Consider the following 18,445-nt stretch of genomic DNA (forward strand, 5'->3'; position numbering starts at 1 on the left):
CAATATTCTTAACAAGTTCAAAAATAAAAAAGAGAAAACGGAAAAGAAATGAAGAAGAAAAGAAAAAGAAAGAAAGAAAATTTTAAATAAAAAAATAAATAAAAATATTAAAACAAAAAAAGGAAAAAAGAAAAAAAGAATAAGAAACCAGTGAAAAACCGGTTCGAGAACCTATTAGAAGGTTCCCAAAATTGGGGCCGGGCCATCTCATTCGCTGCCCACTCGCCTATGTGGGCAGATAGGATTTCCCCTCAAACCCTCGCGATCAGGACTCAAGAAAAAAAGAGGCCGCTAGTCTACATGCGTTCTTGGACGGAGGCGGCACCGTGGCAGGGCAACAAGCCAACAACCACTGAGCAGAGACCAGAGAGGGCGACGGCCAAGGCGCGGCAGCGATCGACAAGGCCGCTGGTTAAATATGCTGATGACGTCGAAGAAGAAGAGCAAGTATATTTTGCCAACGACTGAAATAAGGTCCATTAATTCCCTATTCAGTCTATTCTAATTAATTAGTCTTCTTTTCTAATTTTACCATATATATAGGGTTTTCTCCTTTATAAACCTAGCCACATCTGGACTTTTTTCAGCCTCCGACGTTACCCCGTTGCTGGCATAAACCGTCGCTTGGCTCCATCGCCCTCTGCTTGATGATCACACCCAAAAAATGCCTAGTGGAAACTGATGATCTAGAGTCCTTGTGAAAATTTCGTGCAAAACGAAGCGGTGCTAGTTCGGAAAATCTCACCGACCTGCAGTCGGTCCTTTTACACTGATGACAATTCAACTTGTTTTCTTTTAGAGCGAATTGACACTTGAGTTGACAGTTCAACCGTTGAGGCAAGATAAGGGGCGCACGGAATCTGTTGGATTGGCAGTCAGCAAGCCGGCAAGGGAAGGGCTAACGTGCGGTTGGAGGCCTTTGAACACAAATGATAATGAGGACATGAGCTGACGTCTCACGGCGGCGAGTCGATGATCCTGTTTCGGCTTGAGAAACCAAATATCTGTCGTGCACGGCTACCCCAGTGCAATATAAGGAGGATGCAGAGAGTTATCACTGTCATCTTTTATGTTTCTGCAGCTTGATGAAAGGAGTTCCATTGGATGACAGTTACAGACTTTCAGAACTATTATGAAATGAAGCAAATGAGCAGTTCAACTGAAAACTACATTTCCATTCATTCAAGTATTTAAAAAAAATTACACAACATGTAAGCCTGGTTGCTACGTTTATTCTGCCGAAAGCTAAAACTTTAAACTATACGCAACACACAAGTAAATCAACTGGTCGATGAGAAGGGTGATCATATCTTCTTCAGCCTAATTTGAGCACCGTGCTGCGGCTGGAGGGTCATCACGGTATACGGCGCATGGGTGTAGGACGGCGAGAGCGCGAAAGAGAAGCGCTGGAGGATGGTGCTCAGTGCCATCTTAGCTTCCAGCAATGCAAAGTTCTGGCCAATGCAGATCCGAGGACCCCCTCCAAACGGGAAGAATGCTGACGGATGCTTTGCCGCGCTCGAGATGCCATCAGCAAACCTCTGTGGATTGAACTCACTTGCATCCTCTCCCCAAATATCGGGATCATGGTGGATAAAGAGAAGGGGCAAGATAAGGGTCACTCCTGTAGGATATTTGATGCCGCCAAGCTCCGTTGCCTTGTAAGTTCTTCTGGTAAGATAGGTTACCGGCGGGTACAACCTAAGAACCTCATACAGAATCATTGTTACCTGCAAAACAATACAGAAGAACAAGAACATTACTCCGACCACTCTATACTTAAAACATCACATCATCCTGTTTTGCTCCAAAAAATTACTTTTAATTCATGAGTATTTGTTTTCACTCACATGTATATGCAGACATGCAGTACAATTTTTAATGGAATGAAAATCTGATAGGAGTAGGGTTTTATTGTTGGCTACTCTTTTGTTCACTCACAAGCCATCAATTTCGTACTTACAATCTTCAGGCGACTCAGGTGCTCATAATCTGGTGTGGTTCGTCCGAAGTGATGCAACACTTCCTCTCTTGCTTGCTCTTGCCACTCCGGGTGCATGCTTAGCACAATTAGTGTCCATGTGAGCAAGACCGATGTTGTCTCCATACCTGCAAAGTAAAACAGCTTGCATTCCTCAATTATATCATCAATACTCATTCCTTGGCCTGCCTTCCCATTTGATTGTTGCATATTTGACTCCAACAGCAATCCTAGCAAGTCATTGCTGCTGGCTTCACCATTTTTAATAGCTCTTTCTTTTTTTCCAATAATGCCTCGCATAATCATGCGGATCTCATGATCAATTGCTCTCATCCTTCTATTATTTTTTGTTGGTAAGAACCTGCAAATGTTATGACATGTCATCATAGGAAAGAAAATCTTGATTGCTATTGTTTAAGTTTAACATGGAAAAGAAAAAAGTTTCTTTGACCAGTCTACTATTTTATTCAATGAGTTCTTCCATTTCCAAAAAAAAAAGGAAGCCAGCTATTTTTATCAAACACCAAGGGCCATGTGTTCTACTCCATTTGCTATAAATTATATGGGCTTGCGTTATAAAGGTTTACAAGCACTCTTGTATGCAAGTCGAAAGAATATTTTTTTTGTGCAAGGGAAGAACTTACCAATAGCCTGGGATAAAAAATGTCTGAAAAGCCTGCATTAGTCGTTTAGCTAACTCCCCTTGCAGCTCGAATATTTTCTTCCCTTCCTGATAATTGCTACCAAATGATGTTCTCGCGATGACATCTCCGGTAAAATTCTGGAACTCAGGACATGTGTCAATCTCAGATAATCCTTCAGTGGACATCGAATTTTCCCACCTTGCAACCATTTCTTCGCAACAGGTAGAGAAAACTGGCAGCATCCTCTACAGATGAAACATTATCATCAGTCTATGCAATACCCATGTTGTGATTTAAAATGAGAAAACAATGAAGTTTCCATTGAACAGGGCACCTTTATCTTCTCATGGTGAAAGGCGGGATTGAGGATTCTTCGGTGCTTTGCCCATTTCTCGCCTTCATGATTTGCGACTCCGTCGGCTAGTAGCTTCCCCATACGGCTACTCCTTTGTTTCCGATAGTGTCCAAGCTTGTTGGACAGAATTTCTCTCACTAGATCCGGGTCAGAAACCAACACCCTCGGCGTCGGCCCAAACCAAGTGAAGGGCATTTTCCCTGCATATTTGTAAATCGACATTTTGTGACATCGTACGGTGATCAAAGTGCATGCATGTTAGATGTTACAATTTGTTAGCTGCTCCTGCCTAGCAAGATGCATGCCCACAAATATCCCACACGTAACCGTTGTCTTCTTTACCGAACATCCCTACGAGGGAGAATAGAAAAAGTTCAAAAGAACTTGTGAATTCGGGGACTGAAAGATTACCGTGCTCCTTAACGGCGTTGCAGAGCATGGGGTGCACGCGAGGGATGATGTCGTGGGAGCCGAGGGGCAAGGGCTGTGATCGGGCCTCTCTGCTGAGCCGGGCGTCCTCCGGTGCGTCGCCGCTGAAGAGGCGGTACCGGGTGCCCCTGAGGCCCTGGGCCCGCAGAGCCCTGCCCAGCCGCCGCGGCGTCCACCACGCCCACTCCAGAATCCAGGCGGCCAACGACAGTAGCGCCACGGCTGCCACCGCACCGGCGATGCTCCACGGAGAGGCGTCCCCCAGCATCTGGAGACCTACGAGTGCAGAGGAGGAGCTCAGGAGTCAGGAGTCGTACGTAGTACGATCGGATCGCGGATTCGCAGCACGGGTCTGAGTGGAGTTAAATACACACACCGCCGGTTGGCTTCACACGTATGCAGTTTTGCTTCGAGTTTTTTTTATTTGATTTTGCTTCGAGGTTTTGGCTCAATTGGTGTGAGCGTGAGCGAGGGTAGCCTCGAGAAATTAGTTATGTGACTTTTCTAGCCATCTTTTTTTTTTTGAGGGAGACATTGCTAGCCATCTAGAAAGCCAGAGAAGTATGGGAGACACACAGCAGATGGCGACTACATAGACCGATCAAGTGGCCCTAATGATCACGTAGGGAGGAACTAGCACAATAATTTCTTTTTTCCCTAGAAAAACAAGATTTTGTTTGTGTGGATGCGAGGCACAAGACTGAATAGTCGTGATCGACGTCGATTTTTCTTTTCGATACTCCCTTCATTCCGAATTATAAGATGTTTTAGTAACTTTTCTCTGAATTGAATGTATATAGACGTGTTTTATTGCATTTGTTCACTCATTTGTATGCAGTCCATATTAAAATATTTGAAATGTCTTATAATTCAGAAGAGAGGTAATACTTCTTTCTGCAGAAAACAAACATGCTGTAGCGAAAACATACTTTTCTTAAGTACATCTCATGTGTTCTTGCTCGACAAGTCGATTTTTTCCCACCACCTAAAGAACACATGACATTTTTTTCCAGAAACAACGAATATCCTGCTCGAAAAGAGGGAAAGCATTTGCACCATAAAAATTAAAGCAAACACCTTTATGTATAAATTTCATCCAACTTCGTTGTTGTGACACACTCACATAGTTATACATGTGAAGATAATTCAAAATTATAGATGTTCTCCAATGTTATATGCCGATTTTATTGAAATTTATTAATTTCCATGAATCAGGCTTTTCCCCATTTTGTATATAAAGCACACATCCAAATGATACGAGGTGCTGAGGAAGCTCCCAAAAGCTCATCAAAAAACAGAAAACGCGGCACACCACATTGAAGACGCAAAAATCATGCAAGAGTGTACAACAAAACGCCACCGGAGTGCTGCCGAGAAGAGGCACGGTAGAAATGTCGACAAAACCAATAACCACCGACACCCGATGACAATGCCTCGAAGAAGGTAACGATGCCATGCGACGCCAGCGCGTCTGCCAAAGCGGACAATGTTTTCACCTTGAGTGTCAGAGAGGAGGGAAGGGACCAAGGCGGTGCCCCAAGAGAAACATGACACCCGCAGGCATTGCCACCGCCGGCACGGAGGCAAAAACCTTTCACCGCCCCTACACACCACACCAGGAGCAGGCCAAAGACCCATCCCAACAGGAAGCCAACACGACATGTCAGGAACTCTAGATGCAAATCAGGACTAGACCATGACTGCACACCTCGCTATCCACATGGTCGAAGCATACCGCCAATACCTGCCTCAACGCTGCTCGTCAGAGAACCAATTGTGAACCTCACCATCAAGGGTCACTGCCCCAGCATCCATTGGCTTCGCCCCCGCCCTCATACCAGGCCGACAACCACCGGCAACCAACGGAATGGGTTTAAAGGTGCCTTCCTTCCCACCCCTGGAGAACACCTAGGCTCGTGCCCACCCAAGCATGGTTAGATTTGGACACTACCGCCCCCACCCTGCCCCATTTGAGCAAGGCCCAAGCACCCCAGTGGCTCACAACCACCACACGAGAGGATTGTGAGATTCTGCGACCTGCCTAGCAGCGGATCTAACCACGACCAACACAAATCTGGTAGGGTTTGGATGGGAACCGACCTCGGACCGTCGAATCGATGGAAAGTGAAGGAGAGGACCACAATGCCATTGTTGGCCGAGTCGGCCCCTCGAGCCCGCCCACCGCCAGCCAACATCCACCACCACCACCGTCGACTGACATCAGTAGTGCCGACAGATAGTCGCACTATCGCCTCTGGAGGCCTCACCAGAGCCACATGATTTGGCTACCTCACTCCGCCTGATGTATTTTGTCAAAGAGGGGAACCCCCCCCCCCCCCCCCCCCCCGCCCCCTTCACGGTAGTGCCGCACAGGCTTCACCCGGCGGTGCCCTCCGGCGACGATGAGGGCAGAGAGAAGAAGGGGCTGACGAGTGGTACCGGCAGCGCAAGATTTCCCATAGCTCTCGCGTGTTTTTTGCAAAGTTGCTAAGGGGGGAAGATTGAAATTTACTAACCCTTCCAATTAATGCAACCTTAGCACAATTGCTTTGTAATCACTGGTTATACTAGATAGATAGTATTTTAAAGTACTATATTATTGGAGTATCTGTTAGGCAACTTTAGATGGGATCACCGATTAGATTATAGTCATCGCATTAACCATATGAGCTCAGCTCTCCTGTTCCATGGCTCTACTTTATACTTACAACTGTAGGTTTCTTATTGTATTTATCTATCAAGTAGTCGTAAAAGTTCTATCTTTTGGGGTATGTATCCAGATAGTTACGGTTACTCTATTCAGTTAAGACTCGATCCATCAAAATGGATGGAGTGGGCGCTATTGCCTATTTTTCTAGACTTCTAGAAGCCAGAGCCGTGTGTGAGACCACACAGCGGACAGCGACTACATAGTACATACAAACCGATCGAGCGCTCCTGCGGATCACCGAAGACCCTGCGAGGCACTTGTCGTCGCCATCGACGTCTATTTTTCTTTCCGACGAGTAGTCTTTCCTTTCTGAAGTCTGAAGATAAGCCGGCGGAAGCTCACCCTGGCCCGCAACTTCTCCCCACCGATGGAGAGGCGAGATCACCCGAGGACTTGCGTAAGTAAACACTTGTTGTCCTACGTACACCCCTGATCGATCGCATCCATCTCATCCAGTTGGCACCTTGTGCACGGGACACCACCTGGTTACATCAATCGATATCCTTGGATTGAAGTTGAAACATGAGCACTCACATGGCATTGCCAACCACGGGACAAGGGATTTTGTTTTGTCTTAGCCTAGTTCTTGTAGATCTGACGAGATCCGTGATGGTGGCAGATCAATGTTCAGTTGTTCACGTCAACTGAACCGAGCAAACCGTGATACGCTAGCCATGATCCGCCCTACTACTTAGCACGAGGAAATCAGTGAGACGGCAGGGCTCCCCTGCAGCTGCTGTGTGCTGTGTCTCGCGTAACACCACATAAATTTGGCGAAAATGCTAAAACCTACGTCCTCCTTTACGTAACCTTCCTAACAAACCTCTCCAACCCTCCCTGAATTACTGTAAATTTGGCGACCACACACTCAAGCAAACCGTGGTTCTTATCTTCAGGATTACCCGTACAGAGCGTAATTTATTTATTTTTGCGAGGGAGAGAGCGCAATTTTGCAACAATTGCACACGGTCGTTTGCTAGCGATCGCACGATGAGCTATCCATTACACACAGTTTGTTATTGCTATAATTAGGCACACGGACTAGTATTTTCGTACCATGTGTGATGCTTTCATCGCACATAAGGTGTACTCCTATAATTTTATTTTCTACTACCTCTATACCGAAATACTTGTAGTTCCCCCAACTACAAGTATTTTGGTACAGAGGGAGTACTATTCTGTACCCGAACCTTTGTTTGATCTTTTTTTACACTTGATAAAGTACCAAAAACACACAGTAAACATTTTACCGAATGTTAAACTCGGTAAATGACACTCGGGCTCCTACTCATCAAGTATATACCGAATGTTTTTCTGTTTTTACCCGAAACTGTAGGAATTCCTTCCTATAGTATTTAAAAAAAATCAAAGAAAGAGGTTTAATTACAAAAAACTAAAGAAAAGAAAGCTAACTAAGTTACAACAACACGGAGGTCAAAGCGAAATCCTGTTATCTGAAGTTCTAGACCCAGTTAGGGAGTGAGCCATATGATTTCCGCTTAGCTCTGAACAGAAGCACATGCATTTCATCCTTAAAGAGCTTTCTGCAACCATATAAGCTTGGCTGAATCTGTCTAAAGATGAAGCCATTTCTGGTGTTCCAAATTGCCCAGGGAAGAAGGATGATAGTATCCATGGCAAAGGGCAAGTTCAGCAAGTGCTTCAAATTGGCAATCTGATCTTGTATCCAAAATGACAAATGATAAAGCTGACCAATTGGGGCATAATTTTTTTCAGCAGGTTTGGGCAAATTGACAATGGAAAAAGAGATGATCTCTGGATTCCACTACACGTAGATCACACATGACATGGGAGTAGTTATGAAGGAAGAAAATTTTCCTCCCTAGCATCTCTCTAGTATCCAGCCTGTCATTCCGAAGGAACCAAAAGAAAATTTTGAGCTTGAGCTGGTTGCAGGTTTTCCAAAGCCAGGTTATGGCAGGAATGGGGGTGGAATCTCCAAGGAGCATCAGGTAAGCCATTTTCGCTCTGAATTGATTAGCATTTGCAGGAAATTGCCAAGAGTCAGGCTGATTCCCCAGGGAAAGATCTTGAAACAGAGCTTCTATCTATTGACAGTCGGTAAAGATACAATTTACCAAGTGTTTTTCAGTAGCACTCGGTGAAGTTTTTTTTTTTTAAAATTTCAAAGAGGGAGGGGTGGAGCTCCCCTCACCTGAACTTCAATATACTAGTAAATTCATGCATGCATGCACGTTGATATCAGACAAAAAATTAAATGCATGTCAATATTAGGTAGGATATCATTTACGTGTTAGTTATCTGGATAGTCTATATTTGGTATGTTATTAATTGCACGGTAAAAATATTGAGCTCTCACCATTGGAGCAATATAGGTCATCAGATTGACATAGTTTGATGGCTGAGGTTTGTTAGATCTGCCTCATTGGGTCTTTTTTTATTGGTATTTCTACTCCTAATGAAGCAGTTGGTTGGATTGCGTCCAGTTTTTTTTTTCGTTCCACCACTTTCGTCCGTTTTTTGACTGGTTTTTATCGTCCCCTCCCCCCACCCCTTTTCAACTGGTTTATTTCCCTCTTCACTCTTTCATTGTAAACCAATACTTTCCTAAGGTATAAACAATCACAGGTCTAACTTTCCTAACTTACCTAAATCAACCAATCCCTCCCATCAATGCAATTTGCTTTAGGAAATAAAATAACGAATTTTAAGAAAACAAATAGCGGAATTGAAGGAAAAATCAATCAACAGTTATGAAGAGAATTTCTACTTCTAATGGAGCAGTTGGTAGAATTGCGTCCAGAATTTTTTTTGTTCCACCACTTTCATCCAATTTCTTTTCGATTGTTTTTTTTCGTCCCCTCCCCGGCCCCACTCCTTTTCCACCGGTTTATTTTCCTCTTCACTCTTTCCTTGTAAACCAATACTTTCCTAAGATATAAAAGATCATAGGTCTAACTTTCCTAACTTACTTAAATCAACTGATCCCTGCCATCAATGCAATTTGCTTTAGGAAATAAAATAATGAATTTTAAGGAAACAAATAACGGAATTTAAGTAAAACCAATCAACAGTCATGAAGAGAATCATGACTTACCTTTTCTTCTCCAATCCTTCCCGACCAATCTCTGAATCTTTATTGTCTTCTCTTCTGCTTCCTGCCTTCCCCCACATCTTCTTCAGCATAGCGGCTGCCGCCGCTGCGCCCTCTGCTGTCGGATCGCACAGGCTCCCGTTGTAGCCGTCTCCCACCATACTGAAGCGATCATCGCCAACAGAACGCCTCCATCCCACCACGCCTCATCCCATCTTCCAGCACCGTGACTCCATGAGGACATCCGAATGTACGAGCAACACAACTGATCAGTGCATGAAGATATACTGATCTCGGGAGCTGATCTGTGCATGCAGCTGAACTCGGGACACACAGGCTCTGCTTGCAAGGTACGCAGCAACAGTAGCACTAGGGATATATATGTGTGTTGACTATGCAAAGTACAGTGATTTGTTACCATTAACTTAGGTACGTGAAGTCGGCCCTTGAGTTAGTACAGAAGTATTTTCTTTCTGTGTTTGTGATGCTAGCTACTGTGCTGCCGTGTCCAAGCAGACTCACCGTCGTGCTATGGGGTTCTATTGTTTATAACAAGATGGTAGTTGAACATGCACATCTTTTGAATGCCTATATCTATATTTTGGTGGTGTAGATAAAGGCGTAAATCTATTTGCATCTTGTCGTCGTTTAAGGACTGACCAACATCCAGCGTCCTTTGCTGTGTACAACATGGATACGACAAAATATATTCCCACTCCATATGATCATCGTTCAAGCTATTTTTTGAAGGAGCTGTATTTGAACAGTATTATGATAGTTTTCCAAGAAATCCTCAATATTCTTTCCATTGGAAAACTTTGAACCTAATAATTCCAATACATGATCTCACAAACGTGGTGTTTTGGAACTGAAACTATTCTTGTCAAGTTTAATAGCCATGTCAAGTTTTTATAGAATATCAATCAGGCCTTTCTTACCAACTTCAGTAGTAAATATGGAGTCTCCGGCATGATCCAGTGAACATAACATCTGAGTAAGTTTCCCATTTTTTGACTAATCAAGTTCTCTAAATTTTTTCGTTGCAGATGGAGTCACTGACACTATTAAGTGAATGTATTCCTTCAAAGAATTGTCCAACTCCATCAACACAAGTAATATTGATTGATCAAGTAAATTGTAAATGTATCATGTGTTGGTAATTAACTAATTATATTATATTTTTTGGGTGTTGTCGACCTTAAAAGCCAACCTACAGATGCAAAATAACGGAATAGACAACATGGCAGGGAGTGATATGCACAAATGGATCAACAGAAAGAAGATGAACTACTTATTGCATACAAAAAGAATCTAATGCCAGCAGGCTCATGGTGAATTAAAGTTATGTACAAATTGCATTGCCGCTTGCGCATATTTTCTCTAAAAATGACCATAACTGTGTCATGCCACTTGCTGTTCTTCAGTAGAGATTTAATCAATCCAGAATGTTGTAAATTGACACAGTTGAACCACATGCTCGGAGAGACGATAAGCAAGGTGGCGACCGAATACCCGCTAGAGCTATTTGACGTCTTTTGAGAGCCACAATCAGAGTCTTGATAGGCTCTAAGACTTGTCTTCCACCAACTGCACCTTTAGATGTACATACGAGTTCATATCCTATATACATAAGAAGTTCATCCCCACTATATGATTTATCATGCAAGCTGTCCACATCAGCAGATGAGCCACATCATCATTCCATAACCGGCTTACAAATGGGACCAACCAAGAGTTCAGCAGGCCACCTCAGCAATCAGTTACCAGTTGCCGGAGGACCGAAGGGACGCTCACCTGCGGCTGCGGTACAGAGTACAGACAGACCTCACTCGGTCACTCCCGAGTCCGACCCACCTCATGCCGTCGTGCGTGAACCCACCAAGTCAAAAAAAGGCCAAAGCTTTCCTGTAACCATCTTTACCCCAATTTCTGCCAATTTTCCCCCACGCTGGCGGTCTGTCAGCGAAGCCCTCCTCGGGCCGCTGGTCAGAGCCGGAGGACCTCCCTCATGTCCTTGCTATGCTCCAGACCGTCCTCGCGACTGCGGCCTCCGACAGATCGGAAGCGGCCATCCCGGCGCGTCCCCACTTCCTGCCGGGTCGAGAAGGAGCTTGCTGGCCTCTCCCGACCTCCTCGCCGCCATCAATGCCTGCGAGATCCAGAGTAGCTCCCTCAAGCCGTTGCTGTGCTCCTGGCCTTCATCGCGTCGGCGGCCTCGGAAGCGGCTGATGCGGCCATCCTCGCCGCGGCCCCGGTTCTAGCGGGATGAGGTGGGCAAGGAGAAGCCCGCTCCGCCACTGCCATTAAGGCCCGCAAGCCATCCCAGCGTAGTCGATTCAGCCTATAACATGCTACTGGTCTGCTTGGCGCCCTCGCACAGCCGGACTATGACGCACCGAACGCGGCCGTTCCCGCCCCCGCGGTGGCCTCCATTCCAGCGGGATGACCTCGGGAATGAGAACCTTGCCGGCATCCCCTCGCCTCCTCGGCGTCGCCATCAATGCCCAAGGTACGTGTATCTTACTCTGTTCTTCAGACTTTTTAGACTTCAGTTCTTTCTCCCTGACATTTCTTCAGTTTCATCACGCTTCTACCTACCATCAACCATCGTGTGTCACACATGGAGAGTCCTGAAGTGTAATAATTTCTTGGCGCTTGCTGGTAGCTCTGAGGTGCTTTCTAGCTTCAATAGGGCGAGGACGGTGACCTACAGACTGGACTACAGCAACAACGCTTCTGTAGTTGAAGCCCTGTTGTTCTTCAGTAAATTTTACTTTCCTCACACCAACCGTACACAGCCCACTGCTTCAAGCCCTGTGTAGCCCAATTCTAGAATCATCCCACACTGTTTATCTTCTCCGTTGCCATCTGGGACCAGCGAAAACCTTTCAGCTGCAGGTAATTAATGCATGGCGCTCCACTTCCACTCCCCACTATCTCAAGTTCTCTCAACCAAAAGAAACTGATGGATCCCCATATAAAGTGCTTTGGAAAAATATAAAGTGCTTACCCCGCTTTGGCACATCCTCCAGTATAGGTGGATGTTTTCCATAGGGCACTCATACTTGCTGCTGGTGAACAACTCCCTCCCCAGTCCTCCACATTCGGACATTCCCGGTGACATATTGCCCGTTGAATCACAAATTTGGATTTCTTCAGGTACTAGATGACTTGAACGCCCGAGCCATAATCTTAGTTGTTCTTCCCTCGCTGCATACCCATGGTGTCTCAGATTTATGGTTCCTATAGGTATATATAGTTCCCATCCATTGATAATTTTGAATTTTGTGTGCTTGATTAACATCTAAATTTAATTTTGCTTTACTGAATTCATAGCCTTGCATGATATATTGCCGGTTGAATCACAAATTTGGAATTCCTCGGGTGTTGGACGACTTGGATGCTCAGGCAGTCATCTTCGTTGTTCTACCCTCACTGCATACCCAAGCGCGTCAGGTACACATTGATCCCATCCATTGCTACTTCTGCATCTTTGTGTACTTGATTAATATTTAAATTTAATTTAGCTTGATCGAACACACAGCCTTGCATACTTTGCCTATTCTGGATTTTATTGCTTGATCCAGATGTGAATTTTATTTTGCTTGATTGAAGAATATATCCTGGAATTTTAATTCGTTATATGTTAAAACATTGTATCTGCTTACCCTATCATGTCCATGGTGCTACTAAGGCCACAAGCTGACTACTACTGCCTTCAGACCCGTATTTCTCCTTTTATCTCATATATGCACGTTCGTGTCATCAAATATTTGGTTTTGCTTTCTGTTTTGCGACTCATTCATGCCGACGGTTGTCAGCTTGATGCTGAACAATCTATTATTGATTTATGATGCTCCTCCTGGCCTACAGGTATTCGACTAACTGTTGTTGCATAAATTTATCTCGAGCTGATTTGTCTGTCAATCAATTTGATACTTCGTATGCCTCCTGTATTTTTATTGAATCGAAGGTTAACATAGATTCATGACTTTTATTTGTTGTTTGTTGTCCCCTTACATGAATCCTCTCAGTCTTATTGTAGGTTGGCTGCTACCTTCTGACCGACTAACGTTGTTATTGACTAGCCTACATGTAATAATATCAATGTTGGCAGACAAAGTTTTTTCCTAATAACGTGTCTCTAGATCCCCCTGTTGTTCAAATACTCTATTTTTTTCGACATTTGTGTTGTATTGTCGAAAGGCAAACTACTTCAGATCATTCCTTGCCTTTCTAAGAGAATTACCGAGTGTACAACATGGTTGCTGAACTGTATCAGAAATGCAGATTGTATTTACCAGTTGTTCTACTGATGTGCATCGATCTCAGTTTTGGAATCGTTAATACAATCATCCTTACATCATTTATGCTATTCGGCAATATACTGCAGGCACTTGCTAATTCTCATGGCAGGCTATTATATGTGCCAATGTATTTGATACACCATCAACTATCTTTTTCCAGTGACCATATATCTATTTTTGAACATGGGGTTCCTGCAGCAACGTGCGGGGAATCATCTAGTTCATGTAAAAGCGCATGTTCATTCTTGGCAAAAACAAGAAATGTGTGTGTGACTCGAGATATACTTGATTGAAACAGTACCGGATGACTGCTCACGCTTCTCTATGAATGTACATTCGATCTGTGGTTGTTTGTCTCAGCCTGTAGTTTTGCTCTCTTTTGTTTAGCAAAATACAACCAGTGCATGATCGTTTCTCACGTTGTCACAAAGACACGACGCACCAAATGCACAACATCGTAGAATTGGTAAATTTCGTGAGATAACAACAATTTTAGGTATAGGAGCTGAGGTGTGTGTCATCCGGTTTAGAAAGAGGGCTCCAGTGAAAAATGTTCCGAACTGAGCGGGAAGTGAAGGGTCCAGCAGAAAAAGGGAAGAAAAAGGAACTGGTGCGTCGCCATGGGGTGGAGTTTTGTGTTGGGTCCGCGTGTTGGAGGTAACCATGCGGATGGTTCGGACAATCACATTTCTCCCCTACATGACTGGATTTGGGGGAGCCCAGACACGTTCGACGTATGAAGGAGAAATGAGCTCCGACCTTGGAAACCACCTTAATCTTTTTTTGCGAGAAAACTTTCGATCTATTCATCTTCAATCATGGCAGTACGGTGAACACCATAAATAATAAAAATTACATCCAGATCCGTAGACCACGACGACTACAACGCCGCCATCATCATCACCCCACCCTTGCCGGAGCCGGGCAAAACTTGTTGTAGTAGACAGTCGGGAAGTCGTCGTGCTAAGACCCCATATGACCAGCGTAACAAATAGCAACTGCCACCGATGAAGAGTAGCGTAGATCGAAAGGATCCAACCTGAACACACACACAAAACAAAGACGAACAACGACCATATCCGAGCAGATCCACCAAAGACAAATCCACCGGAGACACATCTCTACACGCCCGCGGATGATACTAGACGCACCACATGAACGGGGGCTAGGGGTGAGAACCTTATTCCTTCTTCAGGGAGCCGCTGTCGTCTCACCTTTCCGAGCAGGATAGAAACCCTAGCAAAATTCAAAGAAACATCTAAAAATGGAGCCCTCTCGCTGGCAAGAGACGGGATCCACCGCGCCCCCATGAAGGCCACCGGAGATGAGGCGGACCGACGGCAACACTACTGCAGGATGCTGCTAACGCGACACTACGATCAGAGACCCTTCAACGAAATTATGTGCGATGCAATAATCGCAAACGATGGTGTAAAAAAACCGTCAAAAAAGGTGCAAAACGTTTGCGATGATGGATGCATCAAACACGGTTCAGATTTTTGTTGCGTGTGCGATGCCGGGCATACGGTTCAGTTCAATGAACTGTTTGCGATGAGGAAGAAGAATGGAAACGGGCAGCCAGATGAAGGCGTGTGCGATATACGGCATACAGTTCACTCGGATTAACTATTTGTGATGAGGCAGAACAACAGAAATGGGCAGCTACATAAAGCTATGTGTGATTGAGGGCATACGCTTCAGAAGGATTAACTGTTTGCGATTAGGCAACAGAACAGAAACGGTCAGCCAGATCAAAGTGTCTGCGATTGATCGCATACACTTCACACGGATGAACTGTTTGCGATTAGCCACAACAAACAGAAACAGTTAGACAGATCAACGGGTGTGCGCTGGACAGGCACACATTCTAATTAAAAGAATCGTGCGCGATGGTAATAACGAGCACGCACGGTTCTTGGAACAAGACGTGTGCTGACATTGCCTATTGCGGTGCACCCTATGGTGCTAACGCCACGTACGCGGCCGAGAAAGCGTGCCCATGTTACGCCGTCCGGAAATAGTTCCACACTTAGAAATTATAGAACCGTCAATAAATTTTGAGCCTGCGTCCCGTCACATTCCAAATTGCAAACCTGTTCACACCGATCAAAACCTAAACGGTTTCCCACTTAGGAGCGTGTTAGTACTCGGTTATAAATACTACTACTCCAAGATGACTGCACATTCCTCCTCAACTCCTCGTCCACAAAAACAAACAACTCATTCATCATCGTTCCCTTGCGTCTGCCATGGCCAGCGTGAGTTCTGGGTCGAGAGATTGCCACCAGGGAGAGGCGAGTATGGAAGCGGAAGCACGAGAGATGTCCCGCCTCGCCGCGAAAGCAGCCGACATGTCTCGCTGCGCCGCCGAAGCAGCACAGAGGTCCTGTCGCACCGTCGATGCAGCGGACTGGTGCGGCCGCGCCGCGGAAGCAGCAGAGATGTCTGGCCGCACCGCGGAAGCAACAGAGATGTCCTCCCGCGCCGCGGCGGCCTGGGAAAATGTCTTGCGGGCAGGCGAGGACTCTTACAGGCGCATGCATGCGATCGTCCATAGCCAGATGGATCAGTTCTCCGGCTGGGCGAGGTTGCAGGACGACGTGAAAGCCTCATTTGAACAGGCTACCGGCGTCATCCGGCAACTAAGGGAGAGCCATGCGAAGCTCCAGGCCGAGCGCGACCTGCTGAGGGCGAAGATCGTCGGAAGTGCGGAGCAGCAGGAGGAGACCACTGCCTTGTTGAAGAGGACCAGCGTCATCGTCGAGAAACTTATGGACGAGAATGCCGTGCTGCGCATGAAGCGCAAAAGGCTGGTGGAGGAATCGGTGGATGCTCTCAAGCAGCATATTGAGGACAGGAAAGAGCTCATCGCCGCTTGCCGCGGAGACTAGTTCCCGCGGTCTGCAGCAACGCATCAAGAAAGTAGAGATCAGCGAGCCAGATCGTTGTCTTCCTTCTTCTTTTGCCCTTGTGTATTTCGGGCGCTGCTGCATGTGGCTTTTTAAAATTATGTTCCTAAATATGTAAGACAATTATTATCCACTGTCATCGTCCTTATATTCATCATGCTTGTTATAAGTCGCAGTCGATGCTATATAGGTCCATCGGATCTTACATCAAGATCCGTGCAAAACTTTCTTTTCAGATTTTCATTTTTCTCTCTTAAATCTCAGTCCAGTGAGACATAGCCATGCCGTGAAACAGGGGCTCGGGCGCCATTAATGGAGACGTTGGGAGGGAGGTGCGCGGCGGATAGAGGTCAAAGGGCTCTCCTCCCGATGAGCACGCGCAGGGTGATACATCCATTTTGCATCATGTTTTCTTACTGTTATTTATAATGTTTTTATCCATAATAATGCTTTTTGGAGTAATTCTAATGCCTTTTCTCTCATAATATGCAAGGTATACACAAAGAGGGAGAATTCCTGCAGCTGGAAATCTGGACCCGAAAAAGCTACGTCGGGCTACCTATTCTACACAACTCCAAATGAGTTAAAACTTCACGGAGAATTTTTATCGAATATTTAAGAAATATTGGAGCAAATAAGTACCATAGGGGCCCACCAGGTCGGCACAACCCACCTGGGCGCGCCAGGGAGCCCAGGCGCGCCCTGGTGGGTTGTGCTCACCCAGGCCCACCTCTGGTGCCCATCTTCTGGTATATAGGTCATTTTGACATAGAAAAAATAAGAAGAGGACTTTCGGGACGGAGCGCCGCCGCCTCGAGGCGGAACTTGGGCAGGAGCACTTTTGCCCTCCGGCGGAGCGATTCTGCCGGGGGAACTTCCCTCCCGCAGGGGGAAATCATCATCACCAACAACTCTCCCATCTTGGGGAGGGCAATCTCCATCAACATTTTCAACAACACCATCTTATCTCAAACCCTAGTTCATCTCTTGTATTCAATCTTGTTACCGAAACTATAGATTGGTGCTTGTGGGTGACTAGTAGTGTTGATTACATCTTGTAGTTGATTACTATATGGTTTATTTGGTGGAAGATTATATGTTCAGATCCAATATGCTACTTAATACTCCTCTGATCATGAGCATGTTTATCATTAGTGAGTAGCTACTTTTATTCTCGAGGTCACGGGAGAAATCATGTTGCAAGTAATCATGTGAACTTGATATGTGTTCGATATTTTGATAGTATGTATGTTGTGATTCCCTTAGTGGTGTCATGTGAACATCAACTACATGACACTTCACCATATTTGGGCCTAAGGGAATGCATTGTGGAGTAGCAATTAGATGATGGGTTGCGAGAGTGACAGAAGCTTAAACCCTAGTTTATGCGTTATTCCGTAAGGGACCGATTGGATCCAAAAGTTTAATGCTATGGTTAGAATTTATTCTTAATACTTTTCTCGTAGTTGCGGATGCTTGCGGGAGGGTTAATCATAAGTAGGAGGTTTGTTCAAGTAAGAACAGCACCTAAGCACCGGTCCACCCACATATCAAATTATCGAAGTAGCGAACACAAATCAAACCAACATGATGAAAGTGACTAGATGAAATTCCCGTGTGCCCTCAAGAACACTTTGCTTATCATAAGAGACAATTTTGGCCTGTCCTTCGCCTCAAAAGGATTGGGCTACATTGCTGCACTTTTGTTACTATTATCGTTACTTGCTCGTTACAAATTATCTTGCTATCAAACTACTACGCTACTCACAATTTCAGCACTTGCAGACATTACCTTGCTGAAAACCACTTGTCATTTCCTTTTGCTCCTCGTTGGGTTCGACACTCTTACTTATCAAAGAGAGCTACAATTGATCCCCTATACTTGTGGGTCATCAAGGCTATTTTCTGGCGCCGTTGCCGGGGAGTGAAGCACCTTTGGTAAGTGGAATTTGGTAAGGAAACATTTATATAGTGTGCTGAAATTTATTGTCACTTGTTACTATGGAAACAATCCTTTGAGTGGTTTGTTCGGGG

At 45.2% G+C, this 18,445-nt stretch overlaps 1 protein-coding gene across 1 annotated transcript; it reads right to left on the reverse strand.

The window, feature by feature from the left end:
* Positions 1–1,154: 1,154 nt before the first annotated feature.
* LOC109742750 (cytochrome P450 CYP72A616) lies at positions 1,155–3,867 on the reverse strand. Its single transcript, XM_020301848.4, has 6 exons — positions 3,786–3,867; positions 3,392–3,685; positions 2,960–3,180; positions 2,626–2,870; positions 1,964–2,342; positions 1,155–1,730 (listed from the first exon to the last, which is right to left on the reverse strand). Exons 2-6 carry the CDS (start codon positions 3,675–3,677, stop codon positions 1,305–1,307), a joined length of 1,557 nt encoding a protein of 518 aa, XP_020157437.1. The 5' UTR covers positions 3,678–3,685; positions 3,786–3,867; the 3' UTR covers positions 1,155–1,304.
* Positions 3,868–18,445: the final 14,578 nt, after the last annotated feature.

Source organism: Aegilops tauschii, chromosome 7, assembly GCF_002575655.3.
Source record: "Aegilops tauschii subsp. strangulata cultivar AL8/78 chromosome 7, Aet v6.0, whole genome shotgun sequence".
In the NCBI taxonomy this organism is placed as follows: domain Eukaryota; kingdom Viridiplantae; phylum Streptophyta; class Magnoliopsida; order Poales; family Poaceae; genus Aegilops; species Aegilops tauschii.